The sequence below is a fragment of the Polypterus senegalus genome, chromosome 13 (assembly GCF_016835505.1).
Source record: "Polypterus senegalus isolate Bchr_013 chromosome 13, ASM1683550v1, whole genome shotgun sequence".
NCBI lineage: Eukaryota > Metazoa > Chordata > Cladistia > Polypteriformes > Polypteridae > Polypterus > Polypterus senegalus.
In genome coordinates this window covers 37,424,365-37,440,032 of record NC_053166.1, presented here as the reverse complement: position 1 = coordinate 37,440,032, position 15,668 = coordinate 37,424,365, and the positions used below count along the sequence as shown (strand labels likewise).

Here is a 15,668-nt window from a genome sequence, read left to right as displayed (position 1 = left end):
CAAAAAAATGTTAGGGGGGCACGATTAAAACTGTTATGAAAACTTGGGTGGCAAATACTTAACGGTTGAGAAACACTGGCCTATATGCCAACTGGCCGTTCCTCTAAGAGACATAATGAGAGTGAGGCCAGAGAGGACTGGGAGGAAAAAAGGTAAAAGGTTTCTGGGATGACAAAAGCTAACATGCTGTATTGTCCCAGGTTAGAGCAGGGAGAGACAGGTTGCCACTTTAACAGAGCAGGCAATATGGTTTATAAATGAGAGACTTGGGAGAGCTACTACTTTATAGGTAACAGAAGGCTGCATGATGTGGGCACATAAGGGGCTGCTAAAGAGAGTTCAAGTTTTGTGCCCCCTATCAAAATTAAGGCTACCCTTTAACCCAAAATTAATTCCATGGTATGAATTTACTCTAGAAGAGTTGTAAAGTCACTTTGAGCTTAGTAGGACATTAGGTCAGGAGTGGAGTTTGGACAAAGACTCAACTGATGGGAGAGAGAGAGATGGCAGTTGGAAATTGGTGTGCTCATTGCTACTGTGATGAGTAAGTGTTAGCCACACCACCAAGAGGAAGGGGATCAACACAGCCGAGTCTATTCTTCAGAATTATAATTTGTATTCCCTCCCTAGCAGTTTTTTCTTTGCTGTTTTAACTTATCTATTTGGCCTTCTTGGAATTAATCAAGGCAAATTCTACAAAATAGCATTTGTAGCACTCCATCCATCCATCCATCCTCTTCCGCTTATCCGGGGTCGGGTCGCAGGTACAACAGCTTGAGCAGAGAGGCCCAGACTTCCTTCTCCCCGGCCTCTTCTTCTAGCTCTTCCGGGAGAATCCCAAGGTGTTCCCAGTCCAGCCGGGAGACATAGTCCCTCCAGCATGTCCTGGGTCTTCCCCGGGGCCTCCTCCCGGTTGGACGTGCCCGGAACACCTCACCAGGGAGGCATCCAGGAGGCATCCTGATCAGATGCCCGAGCCACCTCATCTGACTCCTCTCGATGCAGAGCAGTGGCTCTACTCTGATCTCCTTCCAGGTGACTGAGCTTCTCACCCTATCTTTAAGCCCAGACACCCTGCAGAGGAAACTCATTTCATCCGCTTGTATTCGCGATCTCGTTCTTTCGGTCACTACCCATAGCTCATGACCATAGGTGAGGGTAGGAACGTAGATCGACTGGTAAATTGAGAGCTTTGCCTTACGGCTCAGCTCCTTTTTCACCACGACAGACCGATGCAGAGCCCGCATCACTGTGGACGCCGTACCGATCCGCCTGTCAATCTCACGCTCCATTCTTCCCTTACTCATGAACAAGACCCCGAGATACTTGAACTCCTCCACTTGGGGCAGGATCTCTCCCCCAACCCTGAGAGGGCACTCCACCCTTTTCCGGCTGAGGACCATGGTCTTGGATTTGGAGGTGCTGATTCCCATGCCAGCTGCTTCACACTCAGCTGTGAACCGATTCAGAGAGAGCTGAAGATCACGGCCTGATAAAGCAAACAGGATAACATCATCTGCAAAAAGCAGTGACCCAATCCTGAGTCCACCAAGCCGGACCCCCTCAACACCCTGGCTGCACCTAGAAATTCTGTCCATAAAAGTTATGAACAGAATTGGTGACAAAGGGCAGCCCTGGTGGAGTCCAACTATCACTGGGAACGGGTTCAACTTACTGCCAGCAACGCTGACCAAGCTCTGACACCAGTTGTACAGGGACCGAACAGCTCTTATCAGGGGGTCCAGTAGCCCATACTCCCGGAGCACCCCCCACAGGATTCCCCGAGGGACACAGTCGAATGCCTTTTCCAAGTCCGCAAAACACATGTAGACTGGTTGGTCAAACTCCCATGCACCCTCCAGGATCCTGCTAAGGGTGTAGAGCTGGTCCACTGTTCCGCGACCAGGACAAAAACCACACTGTTCCTCCTGAATCCGAGGTTCGATTATCCGACGGACCCTCCTCTCCAGAACCCCCAAATAGACTTTTCCAGGGTGGCTGAGGAGTGTGATCCCTCTGTAGTTGGAACACACCCTCCGTCCCCTTTTAAAGAGGGGGACCACCACCCCGGTCTGCCAATCCAGAGGCACTGTCCCTGATGTCCATGCGATGTTGCAGAGACGTGTCAACCAAGACAGTCCTACAACATCCAGAGCCTTGAGGAACTCCGGGTGTATCTCATCCACCCCCGGGGCCCTGCCACCAAGGAGTTTTTTGACCACCTCAGTGACTTCAGTCCCAGAGATGGGAGAGCCCACCTCAGAGTCCCCAGGCTCTGCTTCCTCATTGGAAGGCATGTTAGTGGGATTGAGGAGGTCTTGAAGTACTCCCCCACCGACCCATTAACGCCCCGAAGTCGAGGTCAGCAGCGCACCATCCCCACCATATACGGTGTTGACACTGCACTGTTTCCCCCTCCTGAGACGCCGGACGGTGGACCAGAATCTCCTCGAAGCTGTCCGAAAGTCGTTCTCCATGGCCTTCACAAACTCCTCCTACGCCCGAGTTTTTGCCTCAGCAACCACTGAAGCCACATTCCGCTTGGCCTGTCGGTACCTATCAGCTGCCTCCAGAGACCCACAGGACAAAAGGGTCCGTAGGACTCCTTCTTCAGCTTGACGGTATCCCTCACCGCCGGTGTCCACCAACGGGTTCGGGGATTGCTGCAACGAAATGCACCGACCACTTTACAGCCACAGCTCCGGTCAGCCGCCTCAACAATAGAGGCATGGAACATGGCCCATTCGGACTCCATGTCCTCCACCTCCCTCGGGACGTGGTTGAAGTTCTGCCGGAGGTGGGAGTTGAAGCTACTTCTGACAGGGGACTCTGCCAGCCGTTCCCAGCAGACCCTCACAACACGTTTGGGCCTACCAGGTCTGACCAGCATCTTCCCCCACCATCGATGCCAACTCACCACCAGGTGGTAATCAGTTGACAGCTCTACCCCTCTCTTCACCCGAGTGTCCAAGACATGTGGCCGCAAGTTCCGACGACACGACCACAAAGTCTATCATCAAACTGAGGCCTAGGGTGTCCTGGTGCCAAGTGCACATATGAACACCCCTATGCTTGAACTTGGTGTTCGTTATGGACAATCCGCGATGAGCACAGAAGTCCAATAACAAAACACCGCTCGGGTTCAGATCGGGGGGGGCCATTCCTCCCAATCATGCCCTTCCAGGTCTCACTGTCATTGCCCATGTGAGCATTGAAGTCTCCCAGCAAAACGAGGGAGTCCCCAGAAGGTATGCCCTCTAGCACCCCCTCCAGGGACTCCAAATAGGGTGGGTACTCCAAACTGCTGTTCAGTGCATACGTACAAACAACAGTCAGGACCCGTCCCCCCCACCCGAAGGCGGAGGGAGGCTACCCTCCCATCCTCTGGGGTAAACCCCAATATACAGGCTCCAAGTTGGGGGGCAATAAGTATGCCTACTCCTACTCTGCGCCTCTCACCGCTGGCAACTCCAGAGTAGTAGAGAGTCCAGCCCCTCTCAAGAAGATTGGTTCCAGAGTCCAAGCTGTGCGTTGAGATGAGACCAACTATATCTAGCCAGAACCTCTCGACCTCATGCACTAGCTCAGGCTCCTTCCCCTTCAGAGAGGTGACATTCCACGTCCCAAGAGCCAGCTTCTGTAGCCGAGGATCGGACCACCAAGGTCCCCGCCTTCAGCCACCACCCGACCTCCTTGGCCCCTCTCATAGGTGGTGAGCCCATGAGAAGGGGGACACACGTTGCCTCTTTGGGCTGTGCCTGGCCGTGCCCCATGGGTGCAGGCCCGGCCACCAGGTGCTCGCCATCGAGCCCTACCTCCAGGCCTGGCTCCAGAGGGGGGCCCCGATGACCCATGTCCGGGCAAGGGAAAATGCCATCCAAATTTTTTATTCGTCATAGAAGGTCTATTTGTAGCACTAGTAGTGGTATTGTCACAAGTACAGTGCAATTCTAAGTTGTTTCTCTGACCGCACAACAAGTCATCACTCTTTAGTGTTATGATAAACAAGAATGTGTTCAAATAAATTGGCTTACTTCAGGTGCTCCATAACCCTGTTTCCATTCTGTTAGTTCAGTTATGCTTTCAGTTCATGAAACCTTGTGGAAAAATCCTGATTAAAATGCTAATATATAGTTATATACACGGGTAGCACGTTGCTGCAGTGGTAGCACTGCTGCCTCACAGTTCGGAGATCCGGGTTCGCTTCCCGGGTCCTCCCTGCGTGGAGTTTGCATGTTCTCCGTGTGTCTGCGTGGGTTTCCTCCGGGTGCTCTGGTTTCCTCCCACAGTCCAAAGACATGCAGGTTAGGTGCATTGGCGATTCTAAATTGTCCCTAGTGTCTGCTTTGTGTATGGGTGTGTATGCCCTGTGGTGGGCTGGCGCTATGCCCGGGGTTTGTTTCCTGCCTTGCGCCCTGTGTTGGCTCCAGCAGACCCTCGGGACCCTGTAGTTAGGATATAGCAGGTGGGAAAATACACACACACACTCTTTAACATAAAAAAACTAGTGGCACTCAGAAGCAGAGAGAGAAAACATGACATGTGTTTTAATTAAAACCATCATTGAAAATCATATATATGTAAATTAAAATCATACGTATATATGTAAATTAAAACATTTGCAACTCTGAATTTTTAAAAGTAAAAAAGTGAAAGAAAATTCTATGCTTGCATTTCTTTATGTATTTGTATTGATTTATATGGAATTATATTAAATTTACATATATGACAAATCCATGCAGTTTAATGACTATTTTTTTTTCTCCCTGTTTAGAACTTCAGATGTCGCTAAAGCCTTCCTGCAGTTGGTCACAGATGAAAGCAAAAATGGAGAAGTTTTGAAGATTGAAAAGGAAGGTGCGGCAACATATGTGGATTTTCCATACAGGGATATGTTTAAAAAGCTAGGACTCTTATAGTTTTGTCTAAGGAATGAAAAGTAAGAAATTTTGATACCAATGAAATGTATCTGCAGCATAACTATAAGAAGGCACCTATGAAATAGTAGTCCTACAATAAAACTACTTTCCTATCCAATGCTTACTTCCCTGGTTTAATTATTGGTGTTTAGTTGAGTGTGTTTTTATGAGGGAATGTCCTCATTAACTTTTTTTTTTTAACAAAACAGTGCTAGTAGAGTTTTAAATTTACATATTGTAATCATTCATCCAGTGCATTTTTAGAACCCCATTCCAATATTTTCAGGGGCTTCAAGGGACAGTATACTCATGTGTCAATGTGCACAAGACAGGAATCTGTGCTAAATGGGATAGCAGCGCCTTCCAGAGCTTAGATAAACATGCAGGTATAGCGCGCAAAAAATGTTGCTGAGTCATTTTAAATCTTTATTAACAATGAAATGACCCCCAAAACAGGAATGGTTTAACAGGTGGAGTCCACTGACATTTTTCCCTCCTCATCTTTTCTGACTGTTTTTTCACTAGATTAGCATTTGACTACGGTCAGTGTCACTACTGGTAGCATGAGGCCATACCTGGACCCTACAGAGGTGGCACAGGTTGTCCAACTTCTCCAGGATGGCACATCAATATGTGCCATTGCCAGAAGGTTTGCTGTGTCTCCCAGAACAGTCTCACTGGCATGGAGGAGATTCCAGGAGATGGGCTGTTACTCTAGGAGGGCTGGACAGGGCCGCAGAAGGTCTTTAACCCATTAGCAGGATCAATATCTGCTCCTTTGGGCAAGGAGGAACAGGATGAGCACTGCCAGAGCCCTACAAAATGACCTCCAGCAGGCCATTGGTGTGAATGTCTTTGACCAAACAATAAGAAATTGACTTCATGAGGGTGTCCTGAGGGCCCAACATCCTCTAGTGGGCCCTGTGCTCACTGCCCGGCACCATGGAGCTTGATTGGCATTTGCTACAGAATACCAGAATTGGCAGGTCCATCTCTGGCATATGCTGGTGCAGTGAGTCCTGGGTTCGCCTTGGTGCATGACAATACCCGGCCACATGTTGCGAGAGTATGCAGGCAGTTCCTGGAGGATGAAGGAATTAATACCATTGAATGGCCCTCACGCTTGCCTGACCTAAATCCAATAGAACACCTCTGTTTCGATCCATCCAATGACACCAGGTTGCACCTCAGTCTTTCTAGGAGCTCAGATCTGGGAGGAGATCCCATCCCCCAGGACACCATCTGTCATCTCATTAGGAGAATGCCCCGATGTTGTCAGGTACTGTATGCATACAAGCACATGGGGGCCATACAAACTACTTAGTACAATTTTTGAGTTGGTTCAGTGAAATTTTGGCAAAATGGATGGCATTATGATGCTCACACTGTTTTCTTCACTACCAACTTTATGTGAATAAGGCACACAGCATAGATTTGCGTCGTGTAGCGTGTCTTTTCAGGCATAAACAATTAATGGTATGTCAAAATGTTTTGTGGATGGGAGTGGATCAACATTTCTGAGACCTTTAGCTTTCATTATTTTCAGATATTGTATGATGGACACAGGTTAGCTGGTCATATGTTGACTCATTTTATATCTCATTATTGTTTGGCTATTAATTAAATAAAAAAGAAACAATTGAAGAAACTGTGTCTTAAATAGCAAGTCAATTACAATTAAAGTAAAAAGAGTTAAGAGTTAATTAGCAGCCAAAACTGGTCACTACTTGATCGGCGTTGGACACCCCTATATCACTAGGTGGCACCCTACTTTCCTGCTGAAAATGTCAATAATAAATTCAACATTCATCATATTTGTTACTTTTTTCTTGATAATGTAATATAATAGAGATAATTGGTGACTTTATGGCTTGTCCATTTTAAATATTTGGCAAACTTGCCTTCTGTTCCTTGTTTCATAAGACTGAACTGCCAAGTTTTGAATTATATCCTCAATTAAAAGCAATAATTGGCTTGATTTAAAATGGATGAATTATTTTTTTTATTCTTCTCCCAGCTGAGTCAAATGTGGTAAAGGTAATCACCCACTCTCCTATTATTTGAGGTTTATAAACTAGATAGATCGAACACGCAAAAGAGCTTGGGGCCATGATAAAAAATAGTGCAGAAAAATGTTTAATGCAATGAGTAGTAATCAATTCCTGGCTGTAAAACAAGTGTGTGAACCATCACACTGCCAATACAAGTTGTGTTGCATTGGTTATCTGTTCATAGATCACACTGTAGTAATTCATATCATTACTTCTGATCCTGAGCTGCCCCCTGGGGATTGGGCCAAAAGTATAAATGATAAACCTGACTAATAAACGTGAACATGATTATGATTAGATGCAAGTAGATCATAGGTGTTGTGAAACTGGTTATACCTTTTTAGAAGCAGATAAGCCAATGGTGGACAGATTCCACAGATAGCGAGGATTTACTGTAATTCAAGTCTATCATACTATGTAAATCATCACCCTGGGGTTCCTCCATATGACCCTCCTTACCATCTTTAGCCTGAGATTGAAAAGTGCAAAAATTAATAAATACTTTATGGTTACTTCCCTTGACAAAGTGTTTTAGATCTTAGCTCTGCATCTTGTATCTCTAAGGGCCATCTGATCTAGCCTAACCAGTTTATCTAGTATGCTAATACTGTATTTACATGCTATCGGACAGACGGTAAATATGAATTTCCAGGTATGGAATTCCACAGTAATGCCCTATAACTGTAAGCTAGGAGTTGACAATTTGGAGAAAACAAAGCTACACAAAATCTCAAAGTTGTGACGCAAAGTTGAGCTTTCACCTGAGTCAGTGATCAGAAAAGCCATTTTTGTGGTCAAACTGCTTTTGGAGCAAAGTGATACACATTTAATATGTTTATTAAATATGTTCCATATTTTCATAAAAAAAACTCACCTTATGTGTAATTGAGTTTTTTGCAGAATAAGAAACAAATCAAGAGTGACCTGGGGCCTCATGTATAAACGGTACGTATGCACAAGAATGTTGTGTACACCCATTTCCTCACAAACTTTGAGATGTATAAAAACTAAACTTGGCGAAAAGCCACACACATTTTCACGGTAGCCCCCTACCTTGCGTACGCACGTTCCTGCTCAGTTTTGCAAACTGGCGGCTCCCAACATCAAAGCAATGCTACTGTTTCTGTGTCATTTACCTTTTCTTTTCATATTCATATCAATGGCATGGGATTTATCAAATACACCAAAATTAATTGCATGTCGTTTACAAGTTTAATGATTGTAATCATTCAAAATATAAAGGTGCATTGAATGGCCAAACTTTTCCAAATACCATAGCTGCTTTAGTGGTGTTATGGAAGAATTAGAAGAGTGCAAATTTATAGATGATAATGATGACTGGCTTCTAAATAGATTTCGAGCGGTGTGCTGAACTGACACTGGTTTTACAAAGGCAGACTTTGAAGACTTGTGCTGTACCTGCTCCTTGGCAAGTTCTGTCCACTCTCAGGTTTTTAACCACAGGAGCTTTTCAATGTGACCTTGCTGACTGATTGGGTATTTCACAAACATCACCGAGTCACGCCATGCCAGCTATATAGGATGGTACTATCCTCTTGTCATCCAGATATATAAGCTTTCCTTACACTGTGGCTGAACTGTGAAATATCAAAGTGCAATTCGCAGCAACAGCTAGTTTTCCAAATGTAATTGGAGTGGTCAGCAGCATGCACATTGCTACTGCAACAGCGCTGGACAAGTTACATCAGCCATGGATGAATCACCAAAAGTATGAGTTGGCATTACATCATATATAGCTGGAGAACCTACAAAAATGTCAGCTCCGTACAGTCACAGGTGCATTTTACGAGTGCAGCAAAAGGCAAGCATTTCTTCTAAGGGTGAGTCACCTTAATTAGCCATGTAAAGAGAAGAGAATCAATCCATTGTGCTGCTCTAACCCTTCAGAGAATGCATTTCCACTGTGCTGCTTTAATGTGCTGCCCTATAGTCCACAGAAAATGTGTTGCATTGCGCAGGCATGTAGTGTCCTGCATAATGTGCCACAATCGTGGCTTTCCCATACCTGAAGAGATGCGGTATTATGAATCTGACTCTGACCCACCAAATGATCAGCCAATTCGGACAGTGTTACAACTTTGTTTGAATGTAATTAGCATAATGTAAAAACAGGTAATCAGATTCAGTATTTATTTTTTAACAAATTCATTTAAATTGTCATTAATATCACATAGTGCAGCCCTTATATTACTTAGTTCATTGACCACATCTCTTACAGCATCCACTATTGCATTTCTTGACTCCAGAATAGTGTTTGTCAGCACACGAGGCAGAGGTGTGTGTGCAGCCAGCATCTGAAGAGGTGCTCGGCACGGCACAGCAGCACCATCACCACATGGAGTTGCATCATCAGCACGGGGGTCAGCATTTGTAATATTGTCCGAAACAGAATAAACAGGCGGGTGGGCTGTCTCTCACCTTTTCACATCAACTTTGACATCTGACCCCTTCTTTTTTATTTTGGGAACTGCGCAACTTTCTGAACTTTTGAGTGTCTCTGCCATGCTGTATCACTTGATAGCTTCCTTTTCTTGCTCATACCACTGCTTAACCCAACAAATAGTACATTTGTCCTTGCCTCCACTTCACATTCGCTGAAATTCTTTATATATTGTGATTTTGCCATTGTCTTTTAACAAAACAAATAGAAGGTGATATTTATATTGATTTGCATATTAAAATAAGCAAAATTCTTGGAGTGGGGCTGTGGGCACATGCATGTGTGTTAAATTTCACGTTCATTGGGATTTATAAAGGGGAAGTGCATGGAACTTGGCGTACGCACAGTTTTATGCATCTGGAGTTTTTTGTGTGTATTCACACCATGTTTTAGTGTGAATTCTACTCACAGTGTTATAAATGAGGCCCCTGGTGTTTCTCTGAAACGTCTGATTGGAAGTTCATGTGAATGCAGTGAAATGGGATGGTAAAAAATGTCACATGTTGGAGCAAGTGAGCCTAGTATTAGGGCCAAAATACCTCTACCAGCAGCTCTATTTCTTTGGATGTGCCAGTCTAATTCTATATTCTATGACTATAAATTATAAATAAAGTTCAGATCTACATTATATTCTCCCACAGTGGTAGAATATAATCAATAGTAAATTTCCCTGGCTTGTAGCCACTCTATTACTCCAACCAGTCTTTCAATCCAATAGATAACTCTTCTGTTGATTGCAATGCATAGCTGAAAGCAGAGCTATGCCTCAATAATTTGCACAGGCTAACTTGTTACTTTTCTTATATAATGGGCACAACACTGTGGCATTACATTCCTCTGGCATTATCATGAAGAAGATGTAAGCTCCACACAGTGCCAGAATTCTAACCCAGTATTCTGGATCTAAGAGGCAACAGAGCAAAGCATTGGGCCACCATACTGATCGCAAATTTTAAGTACAATGACCAAAAATGTCAAAAAACGCCTGCAGCAACAAATACAAAACTTGTTTCTGCTACAGAGGCAGGAAATGTCTCTATTTCAGACACTTTTTGGAGAACTTAGTGAATGAAACCATTCATTATAAAAAAGGCTTTGGCAGACACTGCAGAAATAGCAACAGATATTGTCACGAGTGCTAATCCACAATAATGTACCTACACTGGGTGTGCTGCTCATGTTTCCACAATTAGACGGTAACCAGTGTTGTTTACATGCTAAGACACCGGATCTTCAAGCTATAATATCAGTGGTTCAATATTTACCTCTGGCTAACTCTCTGATCATGAGCAAGTTAGCTGTGTTCCAATTAAAACCTGTATACAGCACTGAAATTGTGTTTATTATAGGAAGCACTATATAAAACTAACATGTAAAATAACTGTAAGAAACGGGAGGAAGTGGCAAGCACAGAAGGCAGTAGAGAGCAAAAATGTCACAATGCCCTAGTGGGCACAGTGGCATCTGGATTAGTCAGACTTCAGAATTCCAAGACCTTCCTACAGCAAAGCTTGGAGACAAGAGAGGTATATACTCATTCAGGAGGAGGCTTGGGCAGAGACTGAGGAAGAGTGTTCCAGCAGGATAGTGGGCATGTTCAAACAAGGTGCTTGAACCAACTGGGATCATGCAGTTCAGTAATACATCTGGAAGGCAGAGCCATTATGGATCAAGTCTGACATCCTCCCCAGCCTTTCAAACTTCTTCTATTGAGGTCTGGCAGATTCACCAGCATGCCAATTACGCTAGAAGAGAGGATCCCTGAAACATATCCTAAGATCTTGCCCAAAGGCGTAGGCAGAGGGTGAGGTATTGCTAGCATCATAACCAAATGCTAAGGGCAGTGGCATTTGCCATTTGCAAACAAATCCTCCAAAGAAAGTAACATCTAGCTAGGCTGATCATTCCTTTTTTTAAAGTTAGGGAGAAGCTAAGGTAAAACCTATGGCATCAGGTGGCCTGCTGACAACAGCAAAAGAATGTTAGCTCCAGGCTGACCTAAGTAGACACTTGGAATTTTCAGACACCATTTTGGCAACCACACTTAAGTCAAATTTGGTCCTTACATCTCTAACAACTAAGCAGGTGATTTTGCTGGAGCACACCGTCTCTTGGGAAGACTGAATTGAAGAAACAAACAAAACAAAGTAGACCAAGTATGAACAGCTGGTGGTACAGTGCCTGAGCTAGCATGTGGAAGCAGGCTATAGGGGCTTCTCAGGCTAGTCAAGGCTAAACCCTGGTGTAGCATGCTACCTAGACATAAGCCCCCCGCTTGACCATCCACTATTGAGATACCAGGGAGAAGGTGTTTGATGATCAAATACCAGAAATACCCTGAGACTCGGGGTTCATCACTGATTATGTGTCCAAGTTGCACCACAACCTTTCTGAAAACATATTTTCACTTTGTCATGAACGGTTATTGAGTGTAGATAAATTGGCCAAAATGTCAAATGTTTCTATTTAAAATTAAATCTATAGTACAATAAAGTGTGCAGAAAGTGAAGGGTTCTGAATACTATCTGAATGCACAGCCTTGTACACTTCATGTTAGCTGAAGTACACCAGAGTCTTTACCTTACAACAGAGAGAATAAGACAATATGGATCTGGCAGAGGCCTGAAAAAAACTCCAAAGCAGCAAGTAGGAGCAGGACATCTCCAGCTACGACTGATTGTGCCCTAGAAAGATCACACAGGAGAATATCTTAGAGAGCTAGGCCTTTAGCATCCACTGCAAGATCAACAGTGTAGGAACAGAAAGTGACATTACACAGAGCTCTGACCTGGAACATTTGTAGCCAAGGATGGTCTCCCTGGATTTTCGAAAAGACTCTGGGGCATGATGAAGAAATTATTCTGATTTGAGATTTTAAGTCCTCTCAAGAAATTAACAAAATGAACCTGGGCACGAGAATGATTCAAAGATCCATTGCCAATTGGGGGAAGTTGGCATGTGAGTAACATCTGAAGGAGTGTCATGTATCTGGAACTGTGCAAGTGAAATAACCACCCCATTGAAGATTGAGAGAGAGAGAGAAAGATCTTTGGATATATTTAGGCAGGCCTGAGAAAGGCACTCCCTATACAGTAGGTATTTATCTTATGTTTGTGTGCATCGTGTCATTCGTATTATTATTTATAACAAAAGCTCTCAGTCATGTCATTAGTTTGTAAAGTAACAGAGTAACACATACTGCAATACTCTGTTTGAAAAAGATCTGATATGGACATTGCTATGAAAACGTCACATGTAAAATATATTTTGTTCAGGTAACAAAAATGAGGAAAATGATGACAATATCATCGAGAATGTTAAGGGCTGTTGTCATCTTCTAAAAAATTAAGACTGAGGGCTCGAGAGGCTAAGGCGGGGCTTTACAGAAAGGGGTAGGGAGGGATTCTTTTGTTTTTAGTGTCAGACGTCTAGTAGCAAGAATCTGCCTTCCTATGAAAAGTTCGCATCGCTTTAATCTCCGCCAGAATTTGACGATCGATGTAAAGGTTCTTTGATTTTTTTTTTTTCGAAGATTTTATTTGTTCTGCGGACCGAAATGGACTTGAATGGGAAAGTTGCTCTCGTAACAGGATCCGCGCAAGGACTTGGGAGAGCTTTCGCCGAAATTCTACTTAAAAACGGCGCAAAGGTATCTTCGTTACTTTAAATTACTTTGGTTATCTTGCGAATTGCTTAAGGGTTTCTGATTAAAAGGCATTTTGTTAATTGTGCTGGATTTGTGTAAGTTGTGCAGCCTCGCCATTTGATTATCAAAGTTCTGGCGCACATGAGTCGTTGCTTGTCTCGCCATGTCTGCATAAACGTAGTCCATGCGGGTGGTTAGGTTGCATAGACACTTCAAAGCGACCGGGTGAGTGTGTCTTGAGACTAGCTGGTTCAAACAGCGAATGAATGAAAATATATTTTTCTCTCTTCTGACATTGCATACATATTTTCTTACTGCTGAAAGTCTGATTCTACAGGGATAAACTCCTGCTTCCTGCAACCCTCATAAAAATGCGGACTCGAGAACATAATATATATGAAGAATTACTCGGATGTGAAGCAAGCTGCACGTGAATCGAAAGCTCTGACATCCGTCTAAGATCAACGGACTGCATATGTGCTTTGGCAGCAGTGCCTATATTTCGATTTGCAGATGTTTCCCTAATGTGCATAATGTCTTCGCATGCTTTTCCTTGGCATCCTTCAAAGCACAATATCCAGAGCGAAGTTGTTCTGAAGTGAATTACATTATTCAATAATGTCATTTAGCGTAAATTAACGTTATTAATTTAAAGTACGTGTTATGAATGGGAGGACTTTAACGCTGGAAGATATATACTATGTATAGTAACAGGAAACTGGTATATTTTCACTTTCAACTTACATTCAACGACGAGCTCAAGATGTCGGGGTTCAGTTTTATGTAATGAAGGTGTCTGGAACAATATTGAGAGGGGGTGAAAAGTTCACATCATAGCACATCACTTTAATTTAAATGCTGTGCATAAACACTTCTCATGATTTGCAACCTAAAGACAGAATGGACACAATATTATTGAGCGCTATCACTGTATAATTCTTCCAGTTGCCACATTGGTCAATTTTGCCTCTATATTACTATATCAAATTTAGCAAATGCAGTTAGGTCCATAAATATTTGGACAGAGACAACTTTTTTCTAATTTTGGTTCTGTACATTACCACAATGAATTTTAAATGAAACAACTCAGATGCAGTTGAAGTGCAGACTTTCAGCTTTAATTCCGTGGGTTGAACAAAAAGATTGCATAAAAATGTGAGGCAACTAAAGCATTTTTTAACACAATCCCTTCATTTCAGGGGCTCAGAAGTAATTGAACAAATTAAATAACTGGAAATAAAATGTTCATTTCTAATACTTGGTTGAAAACCCTTTGCTGGCAATGACAGCCTGAAGTCTTGAACTCATGGGCATCACCAGATGCTGGCTTTCCTCCTTTTTAATTCTCTGCCAGGCCTTTACTGCAGAGGCTTTCAGTTGCTGTTTGTTTGTGGGCCTTTCTGTCTGAAGTTTGGTCTTCAACAAGTGAAATGCACGCTCAATTGGGTTAAGATCAGGTGACTGACTTGGCCATTCAAGAATTTTCCACTTCTTTGCTTTAATAAACTCCTGGATTGCTTTGGCTGTATGTTTTGGGTCATTGTCCATCTGTATCATGAAACACCGCCCAATCAATTTGACTGCATTTAGCTGGATTTGAGCAGACAGTACGTCTCTGAACACCTCAGAATTCATTCGGCTGCTTCTGTCCTGTGTCACATCATCAATAAACACTAGTGTCCCAGTGCCACTGGCAGCCATCACACTGCCTCCACCGTGTTTTTCAGGTGATGTGGTATACTTTGGATAATGAGCTATTCCACACCTTCTCCATACTTTTTTCTTGCCATCATTCTGGTAGAGGTTGATCTTGGTTTCATCTGTCCAAAGAATGTTTTTCCAGAACTGTGCTGGCTTTTTTAGATGTTCTTTAGCAAAGTCCAATCTAGCCTTTCTATTCTTGAGGCTTATGAGTGACTTGGACCTTGCAGTGCACCCTCTGTATTTACTTTCATGCAGTCTTCTCTTTATGGTAGACTTGGATATCAATACGCCTACCCCTGGAGAGTGCTGTTCACTTGGTTGGCTGTTGTGAAGGGGTTTCTCTTCACCATTCTGCGATCATCCACCACTGTTGTCTTCTGTGGACGTCCAGGTCTTTTTGCGTTGCTGAGTTCACCAGTGCTTGCTTTTTTTCTCAGAATGTACCAAACTGTAGATTTTGCCACTCGTAATGTCGTAGCAATTTCTCGGATGGGTTTTTTCTGTTTTCGAAGCTTAAGGATGGCTTCTTTCACCTGCATGGAGAGCTCTTTTGACCGGATGTTGTCTGTTCACAGCAAAATCTTCCACATGCAAGCACCACACCTCAAATCAACTCCAGGCCTTTTATCTGCTTAATTGATAAGACATAACGACAGACTTGCCCACACCTCCACATGAAATAGCCTTTGAGTCAATTGTCCAATTACTTTTGAGCCCCTGAAATGAAGGGATTGTGTTAAAAAAATGCTTTAGTTGCCTCACATTTTTATGCAATCGTTTCGTTCACCCCACTGAATTAAAGCTGAAAGTCTGCACTTCAACTGCATCTGAGTTGTTTCATTTAAAATTCATTGTGGTAATGTACAGAACCAAAATTAGAAAAAAGT

The 15,668-nt window shown here is 43.5% G+C and overlaps 2 protein-coding genes across 6 annotated transcripts in view; both read left to right on the top strand.

Annotated features, from left to right (window-relative positions):
* The window catches only part of LOC120542290 (15-hydroxyprostaglandin dehydrogenase [NAD(+)]-like), a 49,133-nt gene extending 44,090 nt beyond the window's left edge, over positions 1–5,043 (top strand). For all 4 annotated transcript variants that reach the window (XM_039774628.1, XM_039774627.1, XM_039774630.1 and 1 more), the window contains exon 8: positions 4,775–5,043. In XM_039774628.1, the coding sequence (XP_039630562.1) occupies positions 4,775–4,919 (145 nt within the window). In that variant the 3' untranslated portion in view covers positions 4,920–5,043. The remainder of the gene's footprint in view (positions 1–4,774) is intronic.
* Positions 5,044–12,827: 7,784 nt separating this feature from the next.
* LOC120542225 (15-hydroxyprostaglandin dehydrogenase [NAD(+)]-like) overlaps positions 12,828–15,668 on the top strand; it is a 44,885-nt gene continuing 42,044 nt past the window's right edge. Inside the window, exon 1 of one of the 2 annotated variants that reach the window (XM_039774530.1) lies at positions 12,828–13,080. In XM_039774530.1, coding sequence (XP_039630464.1) covers positions 12,988–13,080 — 93 coding nt within the window. In that variant the 5' untranslated portion in view covers positions 12,828–12,987. The remainder of the gene's footprint in view (positions 13,081–15,668) is intronic. The other variant, XM_039774529.1, reaches the window with a different exon arrangement.